This window comes from Tigriopus californicus, chromosome 11 (assembly GCF_007210705.1).
Source record: "Tigriopus californicus strain San Diego chromosome 11, Tcal_SD_v2.1, whole genome shotgun sequence".
NCBI classification, from domain to species: Eukaryota; Metazoa; Arthropoda; class Copepoda; order Harpacticoida; family Harpacticidae; genus Tigriopus; species Tigriopus californicus.
In genome coordinates this window covers 8988368-9004618 of record NC_081450.1, presented here as the reverse complement: position 1 = coordinate 9004618, position 16251 = coordinate 8988368, and the positions used below count along the sequence as shown (strand labels likewise).

Here is a 16251-nt window from a genome sequence, read left to right as displayed (position 1 = left end):
ACGAGCACGAAGGAAAAAGGGTCATAAATCACCCAACACAATAGTGTTCTTGACGAAATTCAAACACTAGTCATTTTTGCTCTGCTTTCATCCGAAAGTATTCTTCTTCGTGTAGACGGTCTTCGTTCCCTAGTCTCTCTCTCTCCCTTCTCTTTTTTTCTTCTTCTTTTTCTGCTCTTGTCGTGCTCATTTTGAATAATTCTCATTTTGAGTATAACATTCACCATGGTTCTAGTCTAGTAATGTTGTTTTATGAAGGTACCTTTCATGTAAGTGTCTCATGAACACCGGTGTCCATGCTCTATCAAGGTAATTTGAACTCAAATCCCCTCGGTCAAAAGTTGCGATAAAAAAAAATTGAATTGGTGAATAATGTCTCAGAGGATCGTCATATATCACCTGTCCGATCGGAAGATCAATTCATAATTGTACTCAATTATGACCCCCTCGTCCTCTCTTAGTCTACAGATCCTTCTTCTCATTTAAGAATGTATTGGGCGAGACCGCTGAATGAAAAAGTATCTACCAAAATGAACAGGTTCAGGTCGCCGCTCACTTTGAGCTAGGGTGGAAGATTGGATGAGATGAGGTTCTAGTTGGTTGTTGCAATCTGATGAGTAGCGGATTAGTTTGTTAGCCTCGGGCCAAGTGAGTGCTGATCACCTTCCCTCTTCCCACCGAGACGACATGGAGATGATCACCCAACATCTCGTGGACCCTTTTGCCTTTTTGGAAGAATAACCTCTTTGACCACCGACTTGATACCTTTTTTTCGTCAATCTCATCCAAACGAACAAGCCAACTTTTGCGGTTAGGGTGTGAGGATCTCAATGAAAAGGAGAACATCAAGAATATGCCGCCGACTTCATGCCTCCTGGATCTCAAAGCTTCATTAGGTGTAGACGTGCTCGTAGACAAACGTACCTAACGTTGAACTACATACAGCCTCGGTCGGAGATCACATGGGGATGGAGATAATATTGTTCTTCGGCTCGTCTCCTCGCATCTTCAACGACCCCAAGTCAGTAGGTCGTCGTCTCTCGTTCGTTGGAGGGACAGAACTTTTCGAGCAGTTGACCTGGTCAAATGAGAACATTGAACACCGTTGTCCCGCTGAGAGCCGGTCCTCTTGACGCCCGAGTCTATGGACTTTGGGTGTCTTCCTACATACTAGGAGAACTGTTGAAGTCAAGAAACAGGAGAACAGAGTTGCATTGATGAATGCTTCTTTAACAGAGAGACGATGTCGAATCTCGTAGGTGTACAGTCGACTAGTACAACAGAACTAAGTTCAATACGCTGCACAGTACTACAGATTGACGGCGCTTCATTCTGAGGACTGTACGAAGAACGTATGTCTTGGGGCTTGACAGGTCTTCTCGTCTCAAGAATTCCTCTTCTAATCTCTTGACGGAAAATGAACATTCCAAGTAGGCACCCAGCACTACGCACATTCTCTCCAGCGAGTTCGTCTTCTAATGTTACCTTGATTAAACTCCAACCCATTGGGCCGTTGTTGTGGATGCTCGGAGTTGGTGTTTTTCTTTTTTGTTCAACCCCACATTGAATGAAAGCATAATCTAACGAGCGCCCCACGTGGAGAAGAATTATACTAACCCATATCGTCTTCAAAATCATAAGTTTAAATGTGTCAGCTGAATTAATGAGCAACAGTACTACAATTCCCACTTGGAACTGATTAAAATGTCGTTACACTTGATTCAATATGTCCGGAAAGCATAGGTCAAGAACTTGGCCATGATGCCACAGTTGTGCATTATGTGAAAGAGGATGATGGTGATGATGATGATGATGACGACGCTAGTGGCCATGAGGCTTATGCCGTGGTAGCATATGTAGCCCCAATTCGCACCCTACAGATGACTTTATGGCAGACTAGATTGCTCCTTATTCCTCATTCTCGACATCAGCAACAGCTGTTCCATTAATGCTCCGAGACTTAGGGTCCGTATGAGATCTGTTCAAAAGAGCTCAACAGTGTAGCAGGCTGTCGCAAGTTGAGCGATTTGGCCCCACTTACTTACTACACACATGCATTTATACATATATAAATATATAACCCGAGACTTGAGATAGAGTGGCGAGCTCTTTATGTATCCAAAAATAGTCTAAGCATTTTTTGAACGCGCGGCATTCCGTAGAATCGTCAAAACTGTTTCGCAACTTTCGACCTTAAAAAAAGACTCTCGGGGGAATGCTCATCTTTGAATCAAGTATCGTTGCATATTTCATTTTCGAGTTGTCCAACAACGTCGACGGCGAGCATGTTTTTCGTTTTCCTTTTTCCTTTGTGCTTCGCTAGTCAAGCTCAAGGATGGATGACGGTGTTGGACCGAACACTCCGGAGATGAGATGGGAAAAAGACAAAGTTCAACGTGATTTACTATACTTCGCAATCCCATGCGTACCATGCTGTACAAAAATGGGGGTATTCATATCTTAAATGCTACAAATGAGCACTATATTGCCTCTACGAACCTGCTCCTCACATTGAAATGCAGACCTAAAACTGCCCGGGCTTCGTAGTTCGGCCAGTTGTCAATCTGTCACTAAAATATTGATCTCGTTGCTCTTGATGTTCTTCCTCTTCAGGCTTCACTTTCGATTTTGTAGCCATTCTCATAGCAGACTGGTCGAGAATGGCAGGATACTGTACGTAGCGGAAAAAGGAGGAGGAGGAGGAGGAGATTGACTACGGGTCATAAAGTGATGATAATTTACACTTAGCTAACCACAATAGCCCTCCTGTTTGTAGCCCAATGAAAACATTGTAAATCAGGGGCCCATGTTGAAGGCTGAATAAACACGAGTGCTAGCATCATAAAACGATCTGCTTCCATCAACGCTGTCGGCGAATCGTCTGGCTCTCAACAGCAGTATACATATACACACGCATACACGAGTCCCGAAGATTGGACCGGTGAAGAGAGTGAATGAGCCCGCGTTTCGTTTGGGTAGAAATTTTAGAGCTCCACTTCGCACGGGACTCCCCACATTCATCGTTGTTGAGCTAGCTTCGGCGGGCAAGTGTGTTGGCGATTGTAAATCTTCCAAACAATGTTCACCTGCAAAACCGGAGCATAAGTCGGATGAGGAGCCATCACCGCAAAAACGTGATTAGTCTTTATATCTATGCATAGTAAGTAAACTCGACGGGCATTATTGATCCGCAATGAGAGCACTAATTAAAATATGCGCAGTAAAATAACTAGTGACGCTTTTTTATGTATGATTCCTCGCAGATAGTTCGAAATGGAAAGGAGCTCTTCAATCTCATTTGGATAGCTTTTTTAGAGCATCCTCATCAACAGCATTATCATCACTGTTCTGAAATTAGAGAATCGCCTTGCCATGGACATCGGTGATAGTGTGTCTGCAAGAAAGAGCGAGAGAGAGAGAGCAATAATGTGTGTGCTCACGTCCAGTGTGGGATAGAAGGATATCCTATGCATTATTTGAAAGTAGTGAGCAGCTTCAACTGTTGTTTAGATGAGCTTCTCACCATCTCACCACGGAACACTGACGGGCAGACTAACTAACTAACTAGCTAGGAAGCTGGGGAGAAAACTGAGAGAGCAGCCGGCCAAAAAATCTCATTTCCTCAGCTGTTGGGATGTTTTGGGTGTGGGGAATATCATTGTCGCCTCAAACTCTCACATAACTCGACAGACTTGACAGTTTCAAAATAAACTCTTGAGGTTCAACTGACTGGAAGCTCGAGGAGACGATGAACACGACACGTTATCCATCGGCGGGGAAGCGCCAAGTATGAAGGCAGGCACGCAGGCAGGCAGGCAGGCAGGCAGACAGCCAGGCATACAGGCAGGCAAGGGGAATCGGTCTCAAACCTGATTACCAAGTTGGCCATGCCGAGGTCATCATGGATTGTTTCAGAAATAGAATGTCACAAGCGATCAATTCCCATTTTGGTTCGCTTTCCACTTTTGTTTTCCTCTCTCGGCCATCGTCATGCTACTTATCGAATATGTAAATGCTCCGTGGTACTTGAAGTTAATGTTCCCTGTCTTTAAGCTCTACTTAAATGGAGTGCAGTCATGCTGGGAGGGGCAATCGAAGAAAACCAATTGGAAAATGTTACTTCTCCCTCCTGCCTTGGGGTTCTGTTAGTACACGGCCTCGTTGAGACGCATTGACTGTAGCAGTAGTCGGTATACTCAATGTGCAATGTGGAGGCCATAGCGGTTTTCGCCATCCTTCCTTCTTCGGTTCCCCTTCTCCGGTTCTGGAGGCAGGAGCCTCCAACGCGGTCCTTTACTGTTTGTTATCCAGAAACCAGGCTCACTGGTTCCACACCACTGTTAGGTCGTCTTGTCCCCTTGCTTCATGAGCACCACAAGAGAAACTCCTCTTAGGAAAGATCTTCATACTAAAGGGGGGACAAACTCGGGGGAAAAAGAAGAAGGCAACATATCCAACTGAGGCTCAACTAGGAGTACTCGTAGCACCAGCCTCAGCCAGTAGCAGTAGTTCTAGGTTCTGGTAGAAGCTGTTCCTGAAATTTTAGCAAGCAGCGTCTGGCTAAGCTACTAATAGAACACAGACACACTCCCCACGCACTCCCCTTCTAACACTCTCAAATAGGAGGAACGAACTTCTCTTTCTTACATCGCTGCAACTACTACTACGACTACTACTTATACAGCCTTCATAGCCTCAGAGGCTTCGTACGGTTCTCCCTACAACAGAGGGCAATATTGCAAAGAGGAAGTGGAAAAAGACGACGGGAAAGGGGGAAGGACCAAGCCTCCTTGGTCGTCTTGTTTCACTCACCTCCCAAGGGACGTGAGCCAAAAAGAAAGAAAAAACCGAAAGAGCAACTCGCAATCCTCTAACGGTGCTCCTTCATTTTTTCCTTCCAAAGCCGACCAAGATAACGACGGCAAATTCGGAGAAAGTCCCCCCCCCCAAAAAAAAAGAAAAAAAAAATTCGCGTACAACGCATTCCACTTTGGTCATAAGTAAGAGCAGAAGTAGCTCGTTCATTGTAGGCTCAAATAACGCCGCTATTGGCTTTTAGCCGGCTCTTGTGCTAGTGATAGCTGCTGGCTTTCCTTCCCAGCCGAGTAATAGAGTCTCGTTTTTGTGGGGCAAACCATTCATTCGGGGTTGTACGTACGTGTGCGGGTGTCGCTACCTTTTCGTTGATTTCATGGTGCTGTAGCTTGCCATCCCCTTTTCTCCCTCGTCCCAGGAATCTTCGAAGGAAAAGCTTTTAGTCCCAATTTGACGCTGACTAGATGGAGCACAAACAAACAGCACCATTGGTTGGTGATGAGGAGGGAAAGGATCCTCAAAGATACGAGAGCACAAGCCACTGATTGATTTCCCCACTGTTGTTTCTGTACATAATCAAAACCATTCCAGGATTGAGAGAAACGGAAAAAAGTTGACCTAAGCTACCTGCAGTTTCTAAAGTGACCTACTCACACCTCAAGCAAGAACCATATATCTGGGCCAAGAGACACTTGTAGCAATACAGATACAATGAAATGCTCTCGAATTGAATGCCGGTCTTAAAACGGAGCCCTTGGTGGCATTTATTTGGTTAGCCCTCGGCTGAGAACCAAGCAAGATGTCGACCACTCGTTGTCATCATCATTTCGAGATCAGGATTTTGGGGATTTCAGCTCCCTACCCAATCCTCCTTATTTTATCGGCAGTAAAACTTGGTTTGTGTTTCTGAAGTACGTACGCACAGCACACCCAATGGAATGTGAACTCAAAAGAGGAGGAGGCAAATGCTGTGACACCACCACCAACTTTATACGAGGAGTAAGGAAGATTTTATTGGTTGTAACCAAGTATTAAAAATAGAAGCCCAAATCCCCCAGCCAGCCTCTCTTTTTGGCTATTTCCTGGGCGTAGAGTCCACAATCAGGCGCAAAGATCTGAGAATGGAATAAAGCGACATCATTGAATTTTTTTTGTCTCAACTAGTTGCTTCTTCCTTGAAGGTAGCTCTGATGACACTTAGGCAGCTCATGGATGTGCAAACTGGGAATATTCAACTCTGTGAATGACTTCAGTACCGAAAAACTTCTATACGTACGTATTTCGTGGCGGACATTTACTTCCATTTCTTTCGTGGGAACGCATTCAAAAGAGTGTGTGCCAGAAACGCCCCTTCTTTGTACCCAAGTGATTGGAAACTGTATAACGCCATTGTGTTGGCAATGTTCCTCGTGGAGTGTTTCAGGCGAATTCTGCCTCCAGCTCTATTCGCTCATGGTTCCAATCGTTCCTCCTCCTCCTCCTCCTCCTCCTTCTTCTTCTCCGCTTTCTTCTTCCTTGGCTAGTTTCCCTGTGGCTTATAACTCGAACTTCTATGGTAGCTTCTACCTTCCCACATCATTTTCCCCCATCGGGCTTAGTTCGCTGTTTGCCTATACGTACTACGATTATCACTATTACCGTTCACCGAATATCCATTGACTACTTGTACGTTGGTGGTGCATTTTCGTTCGTCCCGTACTCTGGAGCATTAGATCAGAAATCCTCGCGTGACGTTGGGCATCCAATGTGAGAACTGATTAAGAGGATCTCGATGGAATTGTGTTTGTAGGGGGATGGGAAACGAATTAGGAGCTTGTCGATCACGCGCCCGGGTTCAAAATTCACAAAAGTTGTTGGCGTTGTCTTTGTTCTGATGCTGCGCTCCCCCTAATCCGTGGTAATACAATTATTGTCCTTATTATTTTGCTTTGTCACATGCCGTGAGGGTAGTTGCAACTGTGGATGCTGTTGTTGTTGTTGTTGTTGTTTTGTGGCTGTTATTTTCTTCCTGTTGCATTATGTCAATGCGGAATGGAAGGATGGATGGATGGATGGATGGATGGATGGATGCAGAAGGTGATGGCACAAATGGTTGTAACGCAAACAATGCTCAGTGTGGTGAAATCAAGCGAACATGAGTTCCCATCATCCGGTTATTCATCCGTCGTCTATTGTTGCTTGCTTACGTGCTTGCTCTCAAAACTGTCGGATCTTCTTGGCAGAGACAAGGGAACCTGAGGTTTCTGCTGTTGCTGTTATTGTTGTTCTTGTTGGTGGTGATATCGACGGTGGTGGTGAAAACCATAGCAGATCCCCTTTATTTACACACACATGCATACGAGTATGTCGTGCGACGTCTGCGGGAGAGAGGCTTTTGAAATTCATCCTCATGTCAAGTTGGTGCACGAAGATAACATTCAGGGCCAAATACCGAAGAGCGACGGATGAAAAAGAGAGCCTCTTGAAAAGCTCGTTGTTCGACTACATACTTGAGAGCTCCTGTTTAAACGATTCATTCTTTGTTACGTTTCAGATCGGGGGAGGATTCAATGGTTTGTCAAGCATTAAAATGGAAGATGGTCTGTCAGCGTCCTCCATTGCAGGCGTGAAGGTAAGGCGAAATTACTTCAAATCTGCACTCGTCTTGAGTGTGGCAACATATGATTCACTGTTCCAGTCATTTGGGGTCAGTGGTCCTGTCCTTATTGTGTGGCAGAAAATTAGAATTGGATAGAATTACTGCTCATTTTGTGCGGCTCATATCTCATGCTTGGACGAATACCTTGGCACTCTTTCTTTGGAGGTCTCTTTGGGTTTTTTGGAGTGGAAAAGCGGATCTCTCTGTGTTCCACTCACATTGAAAGCACTGAAGGATGGATGGATAAAGAGAGAGAAGGGTGTTGTCGACGTCGTCGTCCCCATGTACGATGAACAACCATTGCACTTTTCTACCCCGATCTTTCTGTCTATCTTGCTCGGTTCTTTTCGTTCGAGGAGATGGAGGGGTTTCATCAAAGCAATGATGCGAGCAAATCTAATGAGACAATGCGATTACTGGTACTTGTGGTCAGATGGCAGGGTATGGGGGCTCTCTCTGGGGACTTGATGGAGCTCACTGCTCTGGCACTCTCCATTGGAAGATAGGGGCAAGCAAATATGATCAATCGTCTCACGAGCGTTGAGCGTTTGTCACATGTACGCGGGACTACTGGCTATGAAGGATCGAAGACAGAAGAAAGAAAGCGGAGCCTTTGGTGGGTTGTGTGGTGTTCTGTGTTGTGGTTCACCACCGAGAAGGTTAAAATCTTCAAGCCCGGCTCACACAACCATTGTGAGTGCATAAGGGTGACTTGTTCCACTAACGTAGCTCCAAGGGATTTTCTTCCCATTCAAACCCCCTTTTTCTTGTCGTGTCCCGTCTTTGTGGTCCATTTCTTGATAGCTGGACATTCTCTCTCTCTCTCTCTCTCTTTCCTTTTCGATCACTCGGCTCACGAGCTGGCTGAGGCAGCTAATCCATTTAGGGAATAGCATTTTTGTGTGTGTGTTATTGTTCACTTGGTTGTCGGCCATCTCCCTCAAGGCGGCCATTCCCTCATCCTCCCCAGTGATGGCGTCGATGATGGGTTTGAGATCTTTTCCCAATTCCCTGGTGAGCGAATTGGTCCTTCTTGTCGGTATTGGGTTTACCCCATGGTTACTGGCCGTAGCAAGCAGGCAAGCAAGCAAGCAAGCAAGCAAGCAATCTGGTGGTTGAGAAGGAGGAAAAATTGTCGAAGGAGGACGTTTGACTGGCCAAGTTCACAGAGCACCCAACCAGTCTGCTTGGCTTGGCCGTGATCCTGTACCCCCAGGGTTGGGAAGACACTTGTCAACTTCAGCGTCACTCACTCACCTGTCATACAATGGAGGACCTATCCCACCAATTTAGTCTCATTGACTTAATTGGCACTTTCGAACGGTGCATTGCCAATGCACTCAGTCTCTGGAACAGACCAAAAATCAAAAGAAGAAAAAATGAAGACTACCTCGAGCGTATATGGCATTATTTATTTTCCCCTCGTTCTTATACGTCATATCAGAGATATGCGTCATCCCTAAATTTCCTTCATGTGTAAGTGCCATCAAAAATTGGGCATCGATGCTTCTCTCCAGTTCTCGTTCTCTAGTTCGCCCATGTACGTACATACGTAGAGTCAGAATGTGTCCGAAGTAGGGCGCTCTTCCTTTCCCCAGCTTCCTTTTTTATGATTGGTATCTCCAAATCGCATTCTAATCTCTACATGATGCGGGAATGGTCGAGAAATCCCCTTGCCGACATATTTCCCGTACTGTCCAAATACCTCATTGACAAACCACTCGACAAAGCAATAAACTCTGTTTGAAGAGCACCAATCGTAATCTGAGGCAAGAGACATTTACGGCCGATCATAGTGATTCAAGACACTATAAACACCAAAATGGCGCGATATTCTCTGCGCCTTCATCTCCAGTTCCCCAAAGGACGACGACCAGAGCAATTGTAGTGAAGGCAAGAGCAAGAGCAGCAGCTATAGAAGTTAAAACAGCTACAAGCCCACCATTGTCCGACCATGTGGGCATTGGTGGAACTGGAACGGATATTGAGGGAATCTTTCACTGACTCGTTGACACAGTGCCCGTTTGACCGTTTGGTTAGTGGCCGATGAAGATCGTCATGTCTTTGATAGTGATGATGATGGTGATGGTGATAGTGATAGTGATAGTGCTGCTGGTGGTGATGACCAACATCATCATAACAGTCGCTATTGTTACTTATAAGTCCAACAGCCAACCTTTGGTCATAGGGAATGGCGATTGAGTGGCACACACACACCGCAGAGGGTACCAGAATGTGCTTCTTTCATGTTTTACAGATACTAAAAATTCTCAACTTACAAGATCATGTGCACCTGAGGCAACCACAAAAAGAAAAAAAGGTAAAATGAAAGTCAGCCATGAGAGAAGTACGTATGTACTCATTCTTCTCCCCAGGTGGTCACAACCAAGCGTTGGATTCAATCCTGACGGTTCTTTTTATTACAGGACTATTGTTGTTCATTAGGGCAATTGGCTTTGTTGTCTTTCGTCTCCCTTTTCCATCATCATCATCATCACCACCACCACTACCAGCAGACCATCACGCACTATTCCGCCTAGCTAGATGGTGGTCATGATTCTCATCTCTTTCCATGTCTCTCTCTCTTTCTCCCCGTCTCCTTTCTCTTATTCTTCCTCGTTCTCTCGTGCCCCTTGGTCCTCATCTTTCTCCCCACAAGCTAGTCATTTGGTTGTCCTCGTAAAGATTGTCGTTGGCTCAAAGTGGTGTATGATTACACAACCCTTTCTTTGCTCACTTTCAAATGTGGCCTTAGGAGGTGCTGAGAGGGGTTGCTCTAATTATCAGCCTGTGGTGATTGTTTGACGCGTGGACTCCTAATACCAATTCAGTAGCCGGTTTCCATGTTCCGAGCTGTGTTTTTCTGCAGGACTCACATACATTGTTCAATCACATCTACCACATACCGGAGTATTTAGAGTCAGAGACCACCCGACACAAGCATTCTGAACTGAATCAAGAAATGCACGGACGGATGATTTGTATGAACAAATTATCACAATTAGATGAATGGTTCTTACCCATCAACCGTAAAGGACTGACACAAAGGCAATTGAACAGTCCGTAGTCCATAAGAGAATTGGAGAAGCCGTTAATGTTGTTTGCTTCTCGAGCATTTTTTTCGTTTGCTATACCATTTCTCCCTCTTTCTCGTGGTCTTCTTCCTCTTAGGATATGTGTGTTGCAATGGTCGTCAAGGGAGGAGCATTAGCACTCAGCCCAAAGCAAAATGGATCTAGCAAAAGGAAGGAAATAGTCAAGTGAAAAGGCTCCCACCTCGATCTCTCTTCCCTGTTCAGTACAATTTCCCCCTGTCCATGAGCCGCAGTAAAGGAAGCCTAGGCAGCTATTCCTAATGCGATGGCACATACTCACACCCATACATACATAGTATATATTTGGGAGTCTTACTGAACATTGCTACACACTCTGGAATATCTGCGTGAGTGTGTTCATGGGTTCGGTATGATCCCAATGTGTCCCTGATGGGGATTGGAGGGTGCAAAGGGACTCTCGCTTTTTGACGCCGAGGAGTCATCTCATTTCTCGTACAATGTTCCTTCTCAATCTCAAATGAAGATGGACTAGGATCGACGTGACGTCGATGGCTTGGACAGTCAGTCCATCCAATCTTTGCCAAGAATTGCGACAAATATACCAATTGTAGGGAGTTATCGGTAGAATGTTATGGAGTCGATTAGTTTGATGATTCTAGAGGCTGTACTTTTAGGTAAGTTTATGTTGATATAGTTGAGGATAGTTCGTTGCTACTAAATAAAACTTTGAATAGCATCGTTAGAGGTTGAAAGCTCAAGAGCACGATTATAATCATCCCTCTCGTGTGGAAGTTGGAGTTCGCACCGTGGTTCTGCCAGTGGTTATCATGGAGGCAAAACTCCATCTTCCTCCGTGCGCTGGTGTACATACCACGTAGTAAGCTCAACGGGCAAACGAACGATGCCAGTCAGCTAGCAACGATATACAGTAAGAGCAACGAGGAACTCTCGGTGTTAGTGGGATTCAGTTACATTAGCATAAAAGTTCAATTATGAGCTATCACTCGAAGTCGGGTTTTTGTACGTACGTACGTGCGTACGCGAGGGGCTCGGATTCCCTTCGTCGTCGTCTTCTTCTTTTTTCTCCTCCCTCTCCTTCCTCTCCTCCTTCCTTTTTCGTTTAGTTAGCTCTTCATGTAGCCTGTCTACCCGGGCTCTTTTTTTCTGCTTCTCTCCATTTCGTTGTTCCCTCGGTGTCAGTTTGACGGCCAACTCCCCAGTCTTTCTCTCTCGCTCTCGAGTCGACTGAACATGGGCTCAGAACAAGCTACTTGCGCCCCATCTCGTATTTTTATTATGACACTTATGTTCTCGTAACTGTATTCACGGTCAAGGTCAAGAATGCAAGCCACCGCGACTGACTTGCATGGTCCCAACCCCACTCGCTTGGATAGCTTCTCGTTGCTCATCTCCCTCTCTTTCTCGCGGTTGGTTGGTTGTCAAATCAATTTCTTTCAAGGAGCTTCCAAGCCACATCATATTGGTGGCTAAGTGAACTGTGAGAGTCTGTCTGATCGATGCTCCAGAAGTGTTGAGGCTGTTGTTGTCACCACTTATTGCGTATACTAAGGCTCTGCTATTCCTCATCCTAGTTTCCGGTGTGTTAATAGAACACCACTCTTTTGGCCTATATGGTTGGTACTTCTACTTCATGTAGTGAACAAATTCATGACTGATTCCCCTCCTTGCCAATACCTACAGGATAGACAAAAGAAAGAACCAAAGAGAGAGCTTCCCTCTTCGACGATTGAATGTGAAAACACATTTGTAGGCTGCGGTTTTCATTCTTTTGCCATAGATTAAGAGGTGGGGAGGGGAGGAGGGAAGTAGCATAACCACGAAAAACCCCACCACCACCACGATCATCGCCACCACCACAACTACGGCTGTTCTGGGAACAAGGATGGGAGCAGGTCAGGTTTGAACCGGTCACTTCAGTACCTTAGCCCTCACTTGGTCCTCGTGGTCCTCCTGCTCGTGGCTGGATATAAACAACATGCAGTCTGACAGGCTATCCAGCACTGCATGGGCGTTGATTGCTTATCTAGAATCCCATCTCTTCTCTGGGATCATGATGGTAGTTTGGTAGGTACCAGTAGCAGTACCCGTGATGGTGGTAGCAGTAATAGTAGTAGTACTAGTAATGGTGGCCGTTCGTGGTCGCTCTTATAGAAAAAGAGGAGGTGGGAGAAGCAGTAGTGGAAGTATTGCTGGTGCTGGTGGTTTCTACTACTACTACTACCTATCAACCGAGCTTCTTTCATCGTCTTGGAAGTCGACGAACAAGTACAAAAATAAGATGGACTTTGTCGAGTAGTCTGTGAGCTCCTCACCTTCATCCATCGCCTCTGTAACCCCCTCATGGGCTCGATGGAACTGCTTCTACTTGATACACGTCGTCTGACTGCTTCTGTTCGATCTTGCTTGACGAGTTTTTTTTACATACTCCACTCTGCTTGCAGTTAAATGTCGTCAGATCACTACGTTTCTCCTATTGAAGATTTGGGAGCAAATCAAGAAAACGGATTCGCTGCTCGTTGTTTATTCAGAGTTTCGAGTGAGATTCCAACCGCTTTATTAGCTAAAAGAACTTCCGTAGCTGCTTTTAATGGCAGAAAAAAGCCTCGTGTTTTTGCTTTTAGGAGTGTGTGAGTGATGTGTGGACGAGGTTGGGTCTAAATAACTCTGGGTAACATGAAATTCGATGTTGAAATAAGTGACGGACCAGCTTGGGGTGCGGGTTGGCATGCAAACATTTTGTTCAACACATCTTGGAAGATAAGTAGAGCAAAATGATGGTTTATCAAACCGGGGATCTTACTTGGGGCCACTTCGACAACTAACTACACCGAGTGGGAGAGAAATGGAGATAGTGAGAGACGATTCGCCCTCCAAATGAACCTCATCTGTTCTTTCTGTTTTTAATGAAACTAAGTCTTCATTTGACTACGCTTGTCTTCTGAACCGAGTTCATCCAGACGGAGGTAGATCTTGGACAGTCCTCAAACCGGCTATCGTCAACCATCAAGCTAGTCGCCTAACACGTTGAATTTGTTAAAACGAGACCTCTGATGAGCTGTTGAAACTGTTGTAGACTTGTGGTGGCCCGAAATTCGACCACATCGCATTAGAAGAGATTGAGAACCAGGCCAAAAAACATCAAGTGAACAACTAAGGGATCAAAGAGAAGACGACAGAGGGGGAGAAGGAGGAGGAGAAGAAGAAGAAAGAGGAGGAGCGGGAGAATAGGGTGGAATGCGAGAAAGAATCTCGTCTTATCGATTCTTGGTCAGCTCGTAATGGAAGTTACATCGGAAAAGGTCGTTTTGCTGTCAAGAGCCCACATTCCAATGACAACGAGATAGGCCACTCATGCCAACTGGCTTGGACGGCTACCCTTGGTACGTTCAAATCGAGAGCACCCGACCACGATACAATACTGATGATCTTCTTCTCGGTGATGGGGGCTTGTGTGTATCCGTGTGAGTGAGTGAGTGCGTGGGGCTAGTGTTCTCGTAACAATGAAATGATATCTGTCCAGTGTTCTATCTCTCTGTAATAATGTGCTTTTCATCTCACCTCGATGGTCCGACAGTCTTAAGAAAAGCGAGACTTTTGACAAAGTGCGATAGCGACATTCTTCTTAGGTGCATGCACGATTCCAAACATCGTCCCTACTATACACCTGTACGCACCGACATATACTAAACGGCACGTCTTGTGAGCAGAGGGTGTTACTGAGAATGACATTGGTTCTACCAATGTACCAATGAGTGTGTGCGTGTGTGTGAGAGTATAAGCTCCCTTGATTAGATTGTAGAGAGGGTTCAGGGCCACACGTCCACACCTCATAATGAGCTATTGATAACGTAAATGACACAGCCTCTTGAAACCCGATTCAGAATTGATCCCTACCTTGACCGTGGACAGGAGGAGTCAAGCTAGTCTCTCGCTCCCCCAGATTTATGGTCGAAGTTACTCTCGATGTGCCTGAAAATGATACGGAAACATGAGCACTTTTTGAGAGTCGAAAAAGGATAACGATAGTGGGCATGGCAACCTTTGCTGATTAAGATGTGATATCTGGCACCTTGCGTTCATGAAAAGGAAATTCTTGTCTTGGCTCAGGAGGGAGTCTTCAACTGGAACTGTGGAACTATTGGTCATTGCTCCGTGAAAATGGCTGTGTTCCCCGGTCTAGCTTCGTAGACTTCACTGCCTCTGTTCGCTTGGTACACATTGCCCGATCTTGGGAGTGAGTTGTTTGCTCTACGACTGTATACCTCTATGCTCTGGTGGTGGTGGGTGGTGGTGGTGCTAGTATGTAGCGCTAGTAGCAGTGATGGTAGTATTAGTCCTGTTTTATGCCTGTCAGATTGCAAGCTCTCGATGAGAATTAGGTTTTCGTGAGGCCGGAAAACACTCTCTCGGTGAAAATATTTGGTACCAACATGATCATAATTACAAGAACATGAATTGTCAAACCAACGTTGGAACATGGGAAATATCTGTCACGCAAGATTGGAAGCTTAACTGACAACGAGCTTGTACGCGGTGCGTTCACGTTCGACCATTTGTATTCCGATTTACTCGGACATTTTGATATCTTCATCATGATCATTGATATTGGTCGGTACTTGTCATTTAAAAATCAGTCAGTTACTCCGTCAGGCAGTCAGCTAGTTGGCCAGTAAACCATTCAGCATGATGTGTTGCTGATTCTCCGATAGAGACAGATGGGCAGAACGCGTTAGGTGCCCTTGTTGTGATGATTGATGAAAAAGGGGCTCGATTTTGATTCGTGTCACTCTCATCTCGAAGGAAACTAAGTATGGCGTCCGACAAACTAAAATCCTCCGTGAAGAAACGAGAGCCAATGTTCTTACGTTAGTGCTTTATTGCTTTCTGGATGTCAGGTCTTTCTATGTAAGGAGTGGAGAGTTTGTGAGAGAAGCGAGGAGGGAAGCAAGGATGGAGGGAGATCAAGCTCGGGTCGTGTGAGCTTGAGTTTGGGTTTCTTTCTTTCTATCTTTTTCCTGGCTTCATGCTAGTATAGGCTGCTGTCCATGTCAAATTACAGGCATAGTGATGGATTTGTTCGTTTTCTTGAGGAGAAGTGAGTTAGGCAATGTGTCCCTTCGCCTTCTGGTTCTTCTGACGCTGGTTCAGGGATTGACTGGGACCCCTGCTAGGCCTGATACCTGGTCCTCTTCTTCGACGGTACGAGCGAGGTGAAGACTTTACTGTACATAGTATGTAGCATACTGTAGTGGGTGATGTGCGCGTTATTGACAGGCTGACCTGAGGCACTCACTTACATTCCGAGCCAGACCCCCGCTGGGTCGAGACGTAGGAGACCATCTTAGAGAAAGATACTACTATACAATACCTACCAACCCAACCAACAACCAACGGATAACTGAAACGACAAGGCAATTTTTTTCCTCCTCTTCTTTTCAAAAATGATGTTCAACCAAGCAAGGGCTTAGAACCTGCTGTCGTCATTTTGTAAGTGATCCCCCATTTTAACATCTCTCCCGGAGGTTGGAATATTTCTTCATGTGTACAGTAGTACTCTTGTGAGCAAAAGTAGTTGGTTAATGCTCAGGACATACTTATACTATCTAGAATGGAAATACGAACTACATCAGCATTAGCTTTGGATGCTATGATGCTGTGTGTATTATTGCTGTTTTCCATCGTCTACTTTGATCTCTCTGAAAGTTCCTTTCTTCCTTGCTC

The 16251-nt window shown here is 45.4% G+C and overlaps 1 protein-coding gene across 1 annotated transcript in view; it reads left to right on the top strand.

Moving 5' to 3' along the window:
- LOC131889846 (homeobox protein homothorax-like) overlaps nt 1-16251 on the top strand; it is a 62872-nt gene that overhangs the window by 15908 nt on the left and 30713 nt on the right. The window contains exon 6 of the mRNA XM_059239052.1: nt 7349-7426. Coding sequence (XP_059095035.1) covers nt 7349-7426 — 78 coding nt within the window. The remainder of the gene's footprint in view (nt 1-7348; nt 7427-16251) is intronic.